We start from the raw sequence: 16,396 nt of genomic DNA, 5'->3' as shown, positions 1-16,396 counted from the left end.
GAGAATGATGCCAACACAGAGGGAGGAGATTCCTGATGGCATCATGTGAACTCCTGGATCCTGCCACGCCTGAGGCAGCCAACTCATACTCTCCTGTAACATGGGCCAAAGAACACTTTTTTGTCCTTAAGCTGGATTTAATTGGGTTTTCTTGTCCTTTGTTACCAAAAGAATCCTGGCTGATAACACTAGCGTTGGGACTGAGAATTTTAATCAACAGATTCAGCTACTAAGTCAGTCCTGGCCAAGGCAAGCAGGAGTGGGGACAGGAGAGCTCTACCCTCTAGGGGGTCTGGGATTTGTCTTGCTGTCCTAGGCTGGCCCCTGCACATGGGTGAGCAGCCCTCTCTACTTAGACATCTGTCTGGTCCCAGAAGCAGCTCGTCCCCTGGTCTGTGCAGTACAGAGATCCAGGCCTCAGCTTCTACCCCTGTTCTGCATCTCTGTTCTCGTTCCTGCTGGGAGTACAGTTTGGCTCTGAATTCCGACTTTCTGGTTGGAGCCTGAATTCCGACTTTCTGGTTGGGGCCCCCTCTCTCAAGGTGGAATTCTCTGCTCACCTCTCTGTCCTCTGCTGGCTGGGGGCCTGCTTCAAATCTGAGCCTCCTGGACCTCTCAAGGTGACCATGCCTTACCTTCCCAAGCATGGGCATGCACACAGACTTTAGAGGCTGCAGTCCACCCACCAGACAGCACCCTCTCGCAATTGACAGTGGCCCACACCAAGCCCGAGATTAACACCTAAGGAAGGCTCTTGCACATCTGGGTCAGTGCCCTTCCTCCCAGCCACCCTATTAAGATGCCATCATGGTCCCCAAGAGCTTCCCAGATGGCACTAGTGGTAAAGAACCCGTGCCAATGCAGGAGACTTAAGAGATGCAGGTTCAATCCCTGGGTTGGGAAGATTCCCTGGAGAAGGACATGGCAACTCACTCCCGTATTCTTGCCTGAAGAATCTCATGGGCAGAGGGGTCTGGTGGGCTACAGTCCATGGGGTTGCAAAGAGTCAGACATGATGAAGTGACTTAGCATGCACACACAGGAATGCTTGCCAGGCCCGAGGGTGCTCCCCAGACCAGAGGTGCCCAGACCCTATGATGTGGTGCAGCCATCAGGCTACACTGACTCAGTTGCCCAAATGAAGGTCACATCTTTGACTGCAAAGCCACTGCCATGTTTGGCCTTGGTTTGTATCCTGATCCAAATGAATCAACTGTTGGGACTTCCTTGGTGTCCAGTGGTTAAGACTCCACTCTTCTACTGCCCTGGTGGCTCAGATGGTAAAGAATCCGCCTGCAATGCAGGAGACCTGGGTTCGATACCTGGGCCAGGAAAAATCCCCTAGAGAAGAGAACGGCTACCAACTCCAGTACTCTTGCCTGGAGAATTCCATGGACAGAGGAACCTGACAGGCTATAGTCCTTGGGGTTGCAAAGAGTCAGACACACCTGAGCGACTAAGACTCTTCCACTGCAGGGGCCAAGGGTTCAATCCCTGGTCAGGGAACTAAGATCTTGCATGCCACATGGTGTGGCCAAACAAAATAACTATTAAAAATTAGGCAGTTAGGGATATTTGAATGTGGACTGGGTACTGAAGCATAATAATGAATGATTGTCAGGTATGATAGCAGCATCAGGATGATATAAAAACAAACTTATCTGTTAGAGATGCACGCAAAAAATTATGAATGAGATGATATGATACCTACAATTTCTTTTTAAACATTAGGGGAAGAGATGAAACAAAAATGGCAGAATGTAGATAACTATTGAAGCTGAAGAAGGGTACATAGGTTGTTAATGAACTAATCTCTTCACTTTGCGTTCATTTGAAAATCCATCCCTACCCCACCATGAAAGGCCTTTCTGAAAATACAAACATTGCCCTGGGATGAACTGAATCTATCCTTATATGCAGAGTACATCATGAGAAACGCTGGACTGGAAGAAACACAAGCTGGAATCAAGATTGCCGGGAGAAATATTAATAACCTCAGATATGCAGATGACACCACCCTTATGGCAGAAAGTGAAGAGGAGCTAAAAAGCCTCTTGATGAAAGTGAAAGAGGAGAGTGAAAAAGTTGGCTTAAAGCTCAACATTCAGAAAATGAAGATTATGGCATCTGGTCCCATCACTTCATGGGAAATAGATGGGGAAACAGTAGAAACAGTGTCAGACTTTATTTTTGGGGGCTCCAAAATCACTGCAGATGGTGACTGCGGCCATGAAATTAAAAGACGCTTACTCCTTGGAAGAAAAGTTATGACCAACCTAGATAGCATATTCAAAAGCAGAGACATTACTTTGCCGACGACTAAGGTCTGCTTAGTCAAGGCTATGGTTTTTCCTGTGGTCATGTATGGATGTGAGAGTTGGACTGTGAAGAAGGCTGAGCGCCAAAGAATTGATGCATTTGAACTGTGGTGTTGGAGAAGACTCTTGAGGGTCCCTTGGACTGCAAGGAGATCCAACCAGTCCATTCTGAAGGAGATCAGCCCTGGGATTTCTTTGGAAGGAATGATGCTAAAGCTGAAGCTCCAGTACTTTGGCCACTTCATGTGAAGAGTTGACTCATTGGAAAAGACTCTGATGCTGGGAGAGATTGGGGGCAGGAGGAGAAGGGGACAACCCAGGATGAGATGGCTGGATGGCATCAACGACTCGATGGACGTGAGTCTGAGTGAACTCCGGGAGATGGTGATGGACAGGGAGGCCTGGCGTGCTGCGATTCATGGGGTTGCAAAGAGTCGGACACGACTGAGAGACTGAACTGAACTGAATGGTGCATTTCAGAAGCACTGGGACCCTCATCCAAGCCAGCAAGCTAGACTGTGGAGACCCCAAAACACCTCTTGGGGCTCCCCCTTCCCTCTGACCCCTTCTCCAAAAAGCATCCAGAGTGATCTTTTAAATTCCTCAATCAGGTTGTGTCACCCTTTGCCCAAAACCCTCCCATAATGATACCAAGAGCTGATCTTTGTATAGAGTTCACGAAGGCCAGGAATCATTATGAGCACTTCATATGTATTAACTGAACAATAATCACCCTCATTTTACAGATGAGGAAACTGAGTCAGGGAGGCGTAGAATAACACTCCCAAGGTCACAGAGTTAGGACGAGGAGGAGCCAGGGGTTGCCCCAGCCAAGCTGGCTCTGACCCTCTCCCTATTCTGCCTTCAAACCAGTGAGGCCTACGTGACCTGGCTCCCAGGCACCCTTGGGACCTCCCCTCACACTACCCTTTGTTCACCAGCTCAGCCTCTGCCTAAACTGGATGTTCCTGCCGCAGAGCCTTTATTCTTGCTATGCCGCCTGCAAGAATTCCCTTTCCACTTACGTCCCCACGGCTACTCCTTCTCAACGCTCAGGTCAGGGATGCCTTTGATCACCTGTCCAGTGCGGCCCTGCTTCATTCTCCCCTTGTCCCTCTCCGGTCGCCAGAGGTTATCATCTTCACAACACTTAGCATTACTGGAGATGACACTAGTCATCTGTGCCCTTGTTTTTTGTTCCCTTCCTCATGAGAGGGGAGAGGACTGTATGAACAGGGCCTTGTCGGTTTGTTCAACACGGCTCCCTGAGCACCAAGACCTGTGTGGTCCAATACATGGTCACCAGCCACACGCGGACAATGACATGAATATTAAAATGACAGACATTGCAAGACGTTGGCCTGTCAGTTACAGGAGCCACCTGGGGCTGAGAACTCGAATTGTTCTCACTGGACAGGGCAGAGAGAACGTGTTAAGATCATTGCAGGAAGTTCTATTGGGCAGGACTGGCCTGGTTGACCACGACAAGTCACAGAAACATACCACTGGGTAAATCTAACATTCACTCACTCATTCATTCATTCAAAAGCTACTTCATTAGCACCATTTCCATGTATAACATATACCACTGGGTCCTGCTTCACTTGCTGGTGTGGCCAGGCTGGAGGCAGAACCTGTGTGGTGATGCTGTTGGCAAAAAATGGTGATGACCTGCCTGTTTTTACTCAAGGGTGGTACCACGTAGCAGATTAATATGCTTGTTATTAATATAAAGGAAAACAGATGGACTGTGGGGAATAGCTGAAAGTCCACTTTTTGGATGAGTTATAACATCCTAGGAGAGACTATGGATTCTTTTCTCAATACAGGAGACACGGGTTCGATTGCTGATCCAGGAAGATCCCACATGCTGCGGAGCAACTAAATCCCGAGCACCACAACTACTGAGCCTGTGCTCTAAGAGCCCGGGAGCCGCAACCACCGAAACCCACGGGGCCTGGAGCCTGCGCTCGGCATCAAGAGAAGCCGCTGCGATGAGAAGCCAGTGCACCCCAACTGGAGAGTGGACCCCGCTTGCCGCTACCAGAGAAAACCCGCGCAGCAATGAGGACCCAGCAGAGCCAAAAATAAATAAATAAGTAAATAAAATTATTTAAGGAAAAAGTGTTTATGGAGCCCCTATTCGGGGCCTCATGCCTGCCCGATGCGTGCTATGCTGGGTAAAACAGTGGCCGTGATGAGCACCCACATCTGCAGGCTGCCCTGTGCGGCTGCGTGAACCGATGCTGGCTTCCGAGTCCTTACCCTGCCCGGAAGTCCTCTCCTCCGGGCCAGCTCTGAATCCCCGCACTACCTAAAGAGGGTGACGGAGCCCATCCAAGTTAGCCCAGGGATTTAAACAGGCAGCAGATCTTCCAATAAGAGACTCCCATTCTTGCAGCACCTTCTTTTCTTATGCTGTAAATAAGCCTTGGTTGGATTAGTGCCTCATGTTGAACTTTGCTTCCTCGGATTCCCAGACACAAAACACCCGTCTTAACAAGCCATGTCTACCGGGCTGAGCTATATTTCTATAAACTCTCATTTTATCTCCTCTAAAACACACAGTAATAGCATTCACCGGAGAATATTAAATCAAACCAACCTGCAGCTGCATTTGTTTGTGCTTTCTGCCCCCGGAAAATGCTGGCAACAGATGGCTGTGCGTTATGTAAGTGGTGGCCCTGCCGGGGCCTGCGGTCCTGCACGCGCTCCTCTGTCGGAACACCCCGAGTCTCTGATCCCCACAGCCGGCTGCCCCCCGGAGCGCCCGCCACGATGCCCTGACGTCCTGGCCCTCTTTTCTATTCTCGGCACACAGGGAAGGCTGAGTGCAGGTTAAAGAAGAAAGGCAGGCTGCGGCCAAAAGAGATGAAGCTTATCTCCTTTGTAATCCAGCACATAAAAATCCTCTTTTCTTGGCCTGAGCTGTATAGTCAATGACAGGGCCGGGCTACAGGGCACAGGCTTGAGCAGTCAGTGCTGTTTCATTACTCATTCCAGAAGATGCTGATGACCGCCTGCCAGGAAGTGTTGGGTGGACTGGAGGACCTGGCCTGAGATGCTGGGAGCCCACTACTCAGGGCTGGGGCTCCATCTCGGGCCTGGAGGACAGCCCCGTATACACCCTGGGTCAAAACTGGCCATGGGGGTGGGGAGGAGAACCTGATAGGCCCACAGGAACCTCCTCACTTATCCAGTGGTTTAGACTGTTTCTCAAATTTAAACTTTAGGCATTTGTTTTTTAAAGAAAAAACATAAATCAGAGAAAGCGTTTTGTTACTTCACTGAGGAGTGTCGTGTGTCAACAGAGCTGGCTGGGACTGTGTCTGCCACGTTAGCACCTAGATCCCCAGAGCCTAGCAGATGTTTATCTGGGAGCTGGAGGGATGGCTCAGTGGTAAAGAATCCACCTGGAGATGTGGATTCTATCCCTGGATGGAGAAGATCCCCTGGAAATGGCAACCCACTCCAGTATTCTTGCCTGGAAAATCCCATAGACAGAGGAGCCTGGTGAGACTAGTCCATAGGGTCACAAAGAGTCAGACACAAGTGAAGCAACTGAGCACACGTGGAGGGATGGCTGGGTGAGTGGGTGGGTGGAGAACCAGCAGGAAGAGCTGCAGGAGGGAGGAGAGGACGGGAAGGAGGGACGAGGCTCGGCGTCTCCTGGTTGGCCTCTAACCTGCAGTAGCACCTGTGGAAGGCATCTCCTGCTCTAGGTCACTCGTCTGGATCTCAAGGAGGATGAGGCAACTGCTTACCGGCTCTTAGGGGAATGAACTCATTCACTCATTAGATAGCCATGATTTGCTACTTGGAATAGAACAGTGGTGAAGTCTCAGGCCCTGCTCCCAAGATGCCCCCTGGGTGATGGGGGAGGCAGGTGTGTATCCTGATCTAGGGGTGATGTAACTAGTTCATGTGGTACAGAAGTGCACAAGGGTTGGGGGTCAGGTGAGCAGCCTAGAGAAAGTGATGCCTGGGTCTTCCAGGAATATGAGGCATTGACAAGCACCTGGAGTTGAGTGAGACAGGAGGGGCCGGGGACTAAAGTTGTGCCTACAAGGAAGGCTGGTGGAGAGCCCCAAGAGCAGCTGGCACTCTGGAGGGGGGCGTGAACAAGGGGCAGGTGCTGAGAGAGAGGCAGGCATGACATATGGGGATTAAGGGGCTCTGATGTCACACTCAGAGGTCTGACCTGGATTTTCTGGATCAAGGAAAGCCTTTGAAGTTTGAGCATTGGAAGGACTGATGCTGAAGCTGAAGCTCCAATACTTTGGCCACCTGATGCAAAGAACTGACTCCTTAGAAAAGACCCTGATGCTGGGAAAGATTGAAGGCAGGAGGAGAAGGGGACAACAGAGGATGAGATGGTTGGATGGCATCACTGACTCAATGGACATGACTTTGAGCAAGCTCCAGGAATTGGTGATGGACAGGGAAGGCTGGTGTGCCACAGTTCATGGGGTTGCAAAGAGTCGGACACTACTGAGTGACTGAACTGACTGAAGTTGAGGGTTTGAAACCATAGTCATGATCAGACCTCCCAGGGGCTACTGGAGACAAACCAGAGGCCTGGGCCTGGGATTAGGGAGAGCGGTTAGGAGGCTATACTTTTCCACACCTCTTTTCGTCCAAGTATCTCCCTCTACCTGGAGATACTTTCCCTTGTCTGCCTGGCTCAAGGCTTCTCTTCCCACTAGAGCTCAGGTGTGCTCTCCCTTCACACCTTCCCTGACCTCTTCCAGCTCGAGGTGGACACCCTCCTCCTTCAGGGTGCAAGCTGGGAACAGCCAGCTCTGGCTCAAAGATGAATTTGGTTTGCACTACATGGTGGTTTCGTCTTCCCAGGTAGTACAGTGGTAAAGAATCTGCCTGCCAATGCAGGAGACTCAGATTTGATCCCTGGGCTAGGAAGATCCCGTGGAGAAGGAAATGCAACCCACTCCACTATTCTTGCCTGGAAAAGGGACACAGGAGCCTGATGGTCCCAAACAGCTGGACACGACTGAACATGCACGGATATGGTGGTTCCGGAAGAATTTAAGTTAGCTACTGACATTTGCAAACTAAATAGCTCAACTCAGATTTCCAGCTCCCTGGGAATGCTGGGAAGATGACAGCGCTGGCTGGCATTGCTCCATAGCGAACATTAGTTAAAACTGAAAAACGGCCTGCCGCTAAACTGGGCCATGTGTTGGCCAGTCTGCTGCACTCCCCAACAGGCCCGTGTCTCCCTAACAAGACTGAGGCTGAGAACTGGTCCCCATTTATCATCTCGCTTGTACTATCAATTTCCTTATGGCCACTTATAAAGGAAGGTAGAATGTTCATGCCCCCCTTTCTATCAAAAGAAGGGAAACCAAGTTCTGTCCCTCCTCACTGACTGAGTTCCCTGCAGAGTCCCTGAGGTTTCTATCTGAAACCCATGGCACTCTGGGTTCAGCTTGATCAAGGTCTTCATCACACTGTCTCCTTCATCTATCTACATCACTTGTCTGCCAGCTCTTAGACAACGGATACCCCAAAGCATAGACTGTGTCTTTATATCAGTGTCTTCAGAATCGATCGTGAAACCTGATGGTACCTAGGATGTGCTCAAGAACCAGTATTCAGTGAAGGAATAAATGCAAATGAATACGTGGAAAATAACTTAGAGAAAGCAAGAATGAGGACCTGGGGGTGGGTAGTGGTATGAGGGTAAGAAGAAGGGGAAGGGCTCTGAAATCAGAGAGGCCAAAGAGCATAGAAGTGAAAAGCCTGGCTGTTTGGAGTGGGGCGCACAGCAGGAGCGCTGGTACACCTCGGAACTGGCCGCACACACAGAATCTTGGGCCCGCCCTAGACTTGCTGGATTGCCGTTTTCCAGTCACTAAGTCGTATCCGACTCTTTGTGACCCCATGGACTATAGCACGCCAGGCCTCCCTTTCCCTCACCATCTCTCGGACTTCGTACAAGTTCATGTCCATTGAATCAGTGACGCCATCCAACCATCTCATTAGGACCTGTATTTAATCAAGATCCCAAGGGGGTCATGGAGGATTATGGTTTGAGAAGCGCTGGCGAAGCAAATGGGCCTGGAGTCCAATTGTGGGGGTTCAGATTCTCACTCTGACACTCACTGGCTGTGTGACTTGGGCCACATGACATAATCTCTCCATATATCTGTTTCCTTATCTGTTAAAATGGAGCCTCAGTTCATGTTTCTCCAGTTCCCCCCGAGGCCCGACCTGCAGCAAAGGCTCTGTTCCTGGGGGGCTCTGACAGTGCGAAGTGAAAGTCCCCAGCAGGTGCTTGCTACACCCAGGAGGAAGGGCAGTGGGGCCACCTGGTCCTCATTTTGCAGCTGGGGGAATGAATCTGGTTATGGAAAATGCTACGTGCTGCCATCAGTCAAATGCTCAGTGAGGAACCGGAGCCTGTTACTTACACCATCAGCCGTCCAGTAATTCCAAACCTTGATCTTGGTTAGACCAAAGTCACGCAGCTGTCCCGTGTTGCGGATAACAAAAAAGAGCTGGAGCGGTGGGTGGAAGGGGCACGTCCACAGGGAAGGGTCTTTCTTGCCCTGAAATGCCAGCAGGAGAAGGATGTTGTTATGGTTAGCACATTTCTGCCTTACCCCACAGTAATCCTCCCAGTTTTGGCTCAGGCTGCAATGCAGGAGACGTGGGTTCAATCAGGAAGATCCCTGGAGAAGGAAATGGCAACCCACTCCAGTATTCTTGCCTGGGAAATCCCCTGAATAGAGGAGCCTGGCAGGCTACAGCCCATGGGGTCACAAAAGAGTCCGGGACACACTGAGCGACTAAACCACCACCACCACCCACAGTAAATGAGCAGTGACTATGGAAACCAGGGAAGGATAAGGGTGGGAAGCCAGCTGCCCCCTGTACATCATCCCTGGTGGCATCTTAGATCTCACCCCATCTGGATCGCTCTTGGGAGCAGGCTACTGACCCTCGACCCTCGACCCCGACCCCGCACAAAGCCGCCACAGGGGCCCCTCGGCCCTGCCAACCAGACTGAATTTAAATTGCAGCGGGCTTTATTTTAATCAACCTAATCGGCTTTGCGGGGAGAGAGACCCACCGAAGGGGGAAGGACGGGAAAAGAGCCACTACGTGCGCTTGTTTGATTAACCTGGCAAACAGAGCCTTTGATTTTCTTTTGTAAAACCCTGTAGAATTTTAAAAATGTAAGAATAGAAAAGAAAGAACCTGGCTCAGGCGTCTGTTGGGACGGGGCCATGGCACTGAGCCTTGGGATTTATTCTGTTCCCTTCAGGGCTTCCAAGCCTCGGGACCCCCCGTGCAGTTTCCGCCTGCCGGATAAGCTGCCGAGCCCACTCTCAAGGCCCCAGAGGCAGAGGGGCAGGGCAGTCTGGCTGGCATTTTCATTCGCACCAGCAAGATTTTGTATCATGAGCGCTTGGGATAGAGGTGGAAAGGAGAAATGGGGGTGGGGAGGGGACTTCTCAGCTCCGGTTGGCTCCCCTCGTCTCTTTGGGCACCTCTTCTGCTCTCTGTCTGGACAAAACCCACAGCTGCTCCCCAGCATCTCCATGCTGGCGTGGCTTCTGTGCCTTTGCACCGGCTGGGCTTCCATGCGCAATACTCTCCTGCCCTGGGGCTTCCCTGGTGGTCCAGTGGTTGAGAATCTGCCTGACAATGCAGGGGACACGGGTTCCCTGGTCCGGGAAGATCCCACGTGCCGCGGAGCAACTAAGCCCATGTTCCACAACTAGAGGGTTGCATCTGCTCGTTGCAACTAGAGAAAGCCCGTGCAGAGCAACATTAAGACTCGGGGCAGCCAAAAATAAACAAATAGATAAAAAACAAAACCAAAAACACACCGCTCTTCTGTCCTCACCCTGGGAAATTCAGCTCCAGTGTACCGTCACCCTCTCAGTCACCCTTCCCCTTGACACAATCACTCCCCCATCTAGGTGCCCATAGCTCCTCAATACGCCTGCGGGTATCATTTACTCGGTGCCCCACGATTCCCTGTCTTCAAGTCTATGTCACCCCCCACCCCAATAACACACACACACACACTCAGCTTCAAAGCTCTTCTCATTCACTCCAGAACCTTTAGCATTCAGCACAGTTCCTTGGCACCTGGGAAACGACAACAAAAACCTCTGAATCGAATTTTTGGAACAACAGTCGAATAAAGAAATGACTGAATACACGAAATTCACCTGCTAATATCTGTCCTCTCACGGAAACTTTATTTTTCTTTCTTTGGCTGTGGCGCAGGGCCTGTGGGATCTTTGTTCCCCAACCAAGGATTGAACCCACGTCCCCTGCATTGGAAGCTCAGAGTCCTAACCAATGGACCACCAGGGAAGTCCCTCGCTGAAACTTTCAAGAAGAGACTAAAACGATCTGGCCGGCAGAGCTATTTTGTGTAGCTCACTAAGTGCTGTTGTGGTTGCTTTCTGGAAAAGGCAACTTGTTGCCAAAAGTTAAAGATGGAAAATATCTCCTGCTCCTCAGAGGTAGATGCCTGGCTTGTCTATAGACTCAGAAGACGTGGCAACATGGGGTCCCTGACAGCTGGAGCTGAGTACACCCCCTGGTGGCCAGGGCCCCAGTCCCCAGCACTTACTGCTGTTCCACACTCATTTCGCCTCCCCGGTTATGCTTTTGCCCGGCCCCTTAAATGCAGGCATTCAAGTTTAGGGTCCCTGCTTAGGGGCTGACAACCACAAATCCCAATAAGCAATGTGCATCTCTGACACTGGCTGAAGTTGCCCCTTTTATCTAGAAGGAGCATCGCCCTGTATCTGAGGACATCTCCATGGGCTCCCGTCCCCAGGACCGTGCCTGCTACTTGACAGAGCAGAGAAGGGGGGACGCTGGCCGCCTCGGAGGGTCTGCTGGCCCCCAGGAGACATGAGGCGCAGTCTCCAGCTGCACGGAGGACAGAGGTGGCTTGTCCCGGGGACAATGGTGCCTTTCAGGAGGGGGGACGCTGCTGAGATGAGTTCAAGGGCTTCTGACTTATCCTGGCAAGTTTCTTGAGCTCTGCTGGAACTTCTAGTGCTCTGGGCAGCTGCGAGGGGTCAGGAAAGCACATCTCCAAACCCAGCGGGGATGTCTCATCCCTGCTCTGAGCTGGAGCCTAGAATGGGTTGCTGAGGCTGCCTGACAACGGCAGAGATGGAAGGCTGACCCTTAGACGCCAGTGCGGGGACTGTAATTGATTTCCCATCACATTTCTGTCAGCGGGAGGGCTAAGCGGGAATCGTGCTGTTCAGAGTCAGAGAACGTTAATCTACAGGTAACTCTGAACCTCATTAGCCACTGGGCCTTCTGACTCTTCCTTTCCACTGACAGAATGCCTGGGAGGAAGGCTGCGGAAAGCCGCCAAAGGCTGACCCAAGGCTCACTGGGCAAACCTCCAGGTGCCAGCCCAGCAGGCAGGATGTCAGCTGCACCTGCCCATCGCAGGTGGTAATCAAGAGTGTCGAACAACAATTAGGGCACCTGGGCACTGCTGCTGTTATTCCATTGGGTTCCCTCCAAGCCCTGGGAACAGGGAGATGGATGGTGAGTCACTGAAGGAAGATCCGAGTCCATCAAAGATGTGGTTTGCACATGTGGTGGAGTGAGAATTGTTTGAAAGATAGATTTATTTGTCTGTGCTGGGTCTTAGTTGAGGCAATCAGAATCTTTAGTTACGGCATGTAGGATCTAGTTCTCTGACCAGGGATCGAACCTGGGCCCCTGCACTGGGAGTGTGGAGTCTTACCCAGTGGACCACAGGGAAGTCCTTGGAGTGAGGATTCAAACTCAGGGTTTTCATTCACTCATTCAATCACTCTGTCTTGGTCTGGGTTCCCCCAGGAGCAGACCCTGAGGCAAGGATTCCAGTATAAGGAGTTGATTTAGACAGGGAAGGACGAAGGAGCTGGTGTGTATCCACACTCCAGTTCCCATCATTGTGCCCATACTCCAACTCCCATCTGCAAAGCTTCAGAGCTGCTCCCGGGGGCTCCACTCCCCGCCAGTTTGGACCTGCTGCAGCGGAAGCAAAAAGGGTCCTGGAGGCCAGAAAACAAACCTTCCATAGGAGAGAGGTGTTTGCTGGCAGGCGGAAGAGCAGCCAGCAAGGACCGCAGTGGGAGGGGTGAAGGACCAGGGCAGGCACCAGCGGTATCTACTACCCGCTTGCTCAACAAATCCTGAGTGCGGGGATCCCGGCCTAGACAGTCCCGGCTCTGGGTGAGCAGAGGAGGCAAACAAGTCACATTGCCAAGGGATAAAAAAAAAAAAACAAAAACAAGCAGGGGGAAACATCTGATGAAGCAAACATAGGAGAATTATTAATAGCCACCAGAATGGCAATTTTAAAATCGACGGTCAGAGAAGGCCTCTCTCAGGAGGTCTCTTTCTAACTCCTAAGGAAGGTGCTGCTGTCTCCAACATTAACCCGACACAGATCCACACACCCTCAGAGTGATGCTGGACAGCCCTCAGAAGTAGCCTCGCTTTAATAAGTTAGCATCTTAAAAGGAAACAAACTGGACTTCCCTGGTGGGGAACCTAGAGCCTACTATGCAGAGTGAAGTCAGAAAGAGAAGGAGAAATACTGTATACTAAGGCACACAAACGGAATCTAAAAAGATGGTACCGAAGAATTTATTTCCAGGGCAGCAATGGAAAAACAGACACAGAGAACAGACTTACGGACACGGGGAGAGGGGAGGCGAGGGTGAGATGTATGGAGAGAATAACATGGAAACTTACACTACCATATGTACAATAGATAGCCAACAGGAATTTGCTGTATGTCTCAGGAAACTCAAACAGGGGCTCTGTATCAACCTAGAGGGATGGGAAGGAGGATGCGGGGGACATTCAAGAGGGAGGGGATATGTGTATACCTATGTCCCATCACTTCATGGGAAATAGATGGGGAAACAGTAGAAACAGTGTCAGACTTTATTTTTTTGGGCTCCAAAATCACTGCAGATGGTAACTGCAGCCATGAAATTAAAAGACGCTTGCTCCTTGGAAGAAAAGTTATGAGCAACCTAGACAGCATATTAGAACGCCAACAAAGGTCTGTCTAGTCAAGGCTATGGTTTTTCCAGTGGTCATGTATGGATGTGAGAGTTGGACTGTGAAGAAAGCTGAGCGCCAAAGAATTAATGCTTTTGAACCGTGGTGTTGGAGAAGACTCTTGAGAGTCCCTTGGACTGCAAGGAGATCCAACCAGTCCATTCTAAAGGAGATCAGCCCTGGGATTTCTTTGGAAGGAATGATGCTAAAGCTGAAACTCCAGTACTTTGGCCACCTCATGTGAAGAGTTGACTCATTAGAAAAGACTCTGATGCTGGGAGGGATTGGGGGCAGGAGGAGAAGGGGATGACAGAGGACGAGATGGCTGGATGGCATCAACGACTCGATGGACGTGAGTCTGAGTGAACTCCAGGAGTTGGTGATGGACAGGGAGGCCTGGCGTGCTGCGATTCATGGGGTCGCAAAGAGTCGGACACGACTGAGCGACTGAACTGAACTGAACTGATGGCTGATTCGGAGAAGGAAACAGCAACCCATTCCAGTATTCTTGCCTAGACAATCCCGTGGACTGAGGAGCCTGGTGGGCTGCCATCTATGAGGTCGCACAGAGTCGGACATGACTGAAGCAACTTAGCATGGCTGATTCACGTTGAGGTTTGACAGAAAACAACAAAATTCTGTAAAGCAATTATCCTTCAATTAAAAAATAAATAAAATTTAAAAATACTACCCAGAAGACTCCAAATAAAATAAACAGGTTAATTGAAGAAAAAAAAGAATTTGTCTGCCAATGCAGGGGACACACGTTCGATCGCTGGTCCGGGAAGAGCCCCCGTGTGCGGGTCAACTAAGCCCACGTGTCCAAGAGCCCATGGTCTGCCCCAAGAGACGCCACCGCAATGAGGAGCCTGAGCTCCACAATTCGCGAGTAACCCCGCCTGCCACAACTAGAGCAAGCCTGTGCAGCAGCAAAGACCCAGCACAGCCAAAAATAAATACATTTTTTAAAGAAGGGAACAAACTATTGATGCAACAATTTGGATAGGTGTCAATGGCATTATGCTGTTGCTGTTGTTAGTTGCTCAGTCATATCTGACTCTTTGCAACCCCATGGACTGCAGCCTGCCAGGCTCCTCTGTCCACGGGATTCTCCAGGCAAGAATACTGGAGTGGGCAGCCACTCCCTTCTCCAGGGGATCTTCCCGACCCAGGGATCAAACCTGGGTCTCCTGAATTGCAGGCAGATTCTTTACTGTCTGAGCCACCAGGGAAGCCTCAAGGGCATTACCCTGAGTGGGAAAAAGTCAATCTCAGAAAGGTTACATACAGTATGATCCCATGCATATGGCATTTGGGGTAGGGGGGGTTGCTGTGCAGCATGGCATGTGGGATCTTAGTTCCCCAACCAGGGATTGAACCCATATCCCCTGTGCTGGAAGCATGGAATCTTAACCATGGGACTGCCAGGGAGGTCCCTATGACATTCTTGAAATGACAAAAATTATAGAGAACAGATTGATGGCCGCCCGTGTTAGGGACAGGCAGGGGGTGGGATGGTTAGAAAGGGTCCCAATGAGGGGATTCCTTTGAGGTGATAGAACTCTTCTGTATGTTGCTGTGGCGTGGTTACATGAATCTACACGTGACAGAATTGAAAAGAACGTACACACACACATGCACAAACAAGTGTATGAGGGTCTGCTCGTTATACTGATGTCAGTGTCCTAGCTTTGATGATGTACTGTGGTCACATACGATGTTACCACTGGGGAAGCAAGACAAAGGCACATGGACCTCTCTCTACCTTATTAAAAATTGAGGGATCGCTCTGGTGGCCCAGTGGCTAAGGCTCCACGCTTCCACTGCAGGGGGTGCATGCCCACAGAGCGTGGCCAAAAGAAAGGGAGATAAAATTCACATATACAAAACCACCACTTTAAAGTGGACAAGTCAGTGGCTTTTTAGTGTATTCATGAGGTTGTCCAACCATCACCATTATCTGTTTCCAGCATACTTTATTGCCCCTCAAAGAAACCCCGTACCCTTTAGCAGTCACTCCCCATTCCTACATTTCCTCTGTCCTTGGTACCCACTAGACTACCTTTTGTCTCTACGGACTTGCCTATTCTGGACATTTCATATAAATGCAGTCATACAACATATATGGTCTTTTATGTCCGACTTCGTCTTTCAGCATGGTGCTGTCTAGTGATTCAGCATGATGCTTTCTAGTTATCCAAGTTTATTCAGGACTTTGCTCCTGTTTACGACCAAATAATACCCCATTGTATGGACAGACCACAGGTGTTTATCCGTGCATCATTTGATGGCCATCTGGGTTATTTCCACCTTTTGGTCATTATGAATAACAGTGCTATGAACATTTGTGTACAAGTGTTTGTGTGAATATTTTTTTATTTTCTTGGATATATACCTAGAAGTGGAAATGCCTGGTCACATGGTAACTGTACATTTAATTTTAAAAAATCATTTATTTATTTGGCTGTGCTGGATCTTAGTTACAGCATGTGGGATCTAGTTCTCCTCACCAGGGATGGAACCCTAGCCTGCACTGGGAATGCAGAGTCTCAGCCACTGGACCACCAGGCAAGTCCCTACATTTAATGTTTTGAGGGACTGCCAAACTGTTTTGCACAATGGCTATGCCATTTTCCTTTTACATTCCCAACAGCAAGGTGTGATGATTCCAATTTTTCCATATGTTTACAACACTTGTTATTCCTGTTTTCTTTTTTTTTTTTAAGTATAGCAAACTAATGGGTATGAAGTATATCTTTGTGGTTTTGCTTTGCATTTCCCTAATAACTAATGAGGGAAAGACTGAAGGCAGGAGGACAAGGGGACGGCAGAGGATGAAATGGTTGGATGGCATCACCGACTGGATGGACATGAGTTTGAACAAGCTCCAGGAGTTGGTGATGGACAGGAAAGCCTGGCATGCTGCAGTCCATGGGGTCGCGAAGAGTTGGACATGACTGAGTGACTGAACTGAACTGAACTGAATGACTAATGATGTTGAG

General features: G+C 50.0%; 1 protein-coding gene across 4 annotated transcripts in view; it reads right to left on the bottom strand.

Annotated features, from left to right (window-relative positions):
• The window catches only part of KATNIP (katanin interacting protein), a 233,032-nt gene that overhangs the window by 63,068 nt on the left and 153,568 nt on the right, over positions 1 to 16,396 (bottom strand). For all 4 annotated transcript variants that reach the window (XM_069570404.1, XM_069570402.1, XM_069570403.1 and 1 more), the window contains one exon: positions 8,753 to 8,890. In XM_069570404.1, coding sequence (XP_069426505.1) covers positions 8,753 to 8,890 — 138 coding nt within the window. The remainder of the gene's footprint in view (positions 1 to 8,752; positions 8,891 to 16,396) is intronic.

The sequence above is a fragment of the Ovis canadensis genome, chromosome 24 (assembly GCF_042477335.2).
Source record: "Ovis canadensis isolate MfBH-ARS-UI-01 breed Bighorn chromosome 24, ARS-UI_OviCan_v2, whole genome shotgun sequence".
Lineage (NCBI taxonomy): Eukaryota > Metazoa > Chordata > Mammalia > Artiodactyla > Bovidae > Ovis > Ovis canadensis.
The sequence above is the reverse complement of the archived record's forward strand: the minus strand, read 5'-3'. Positions and strand labels throughout refer to the sequence as shown.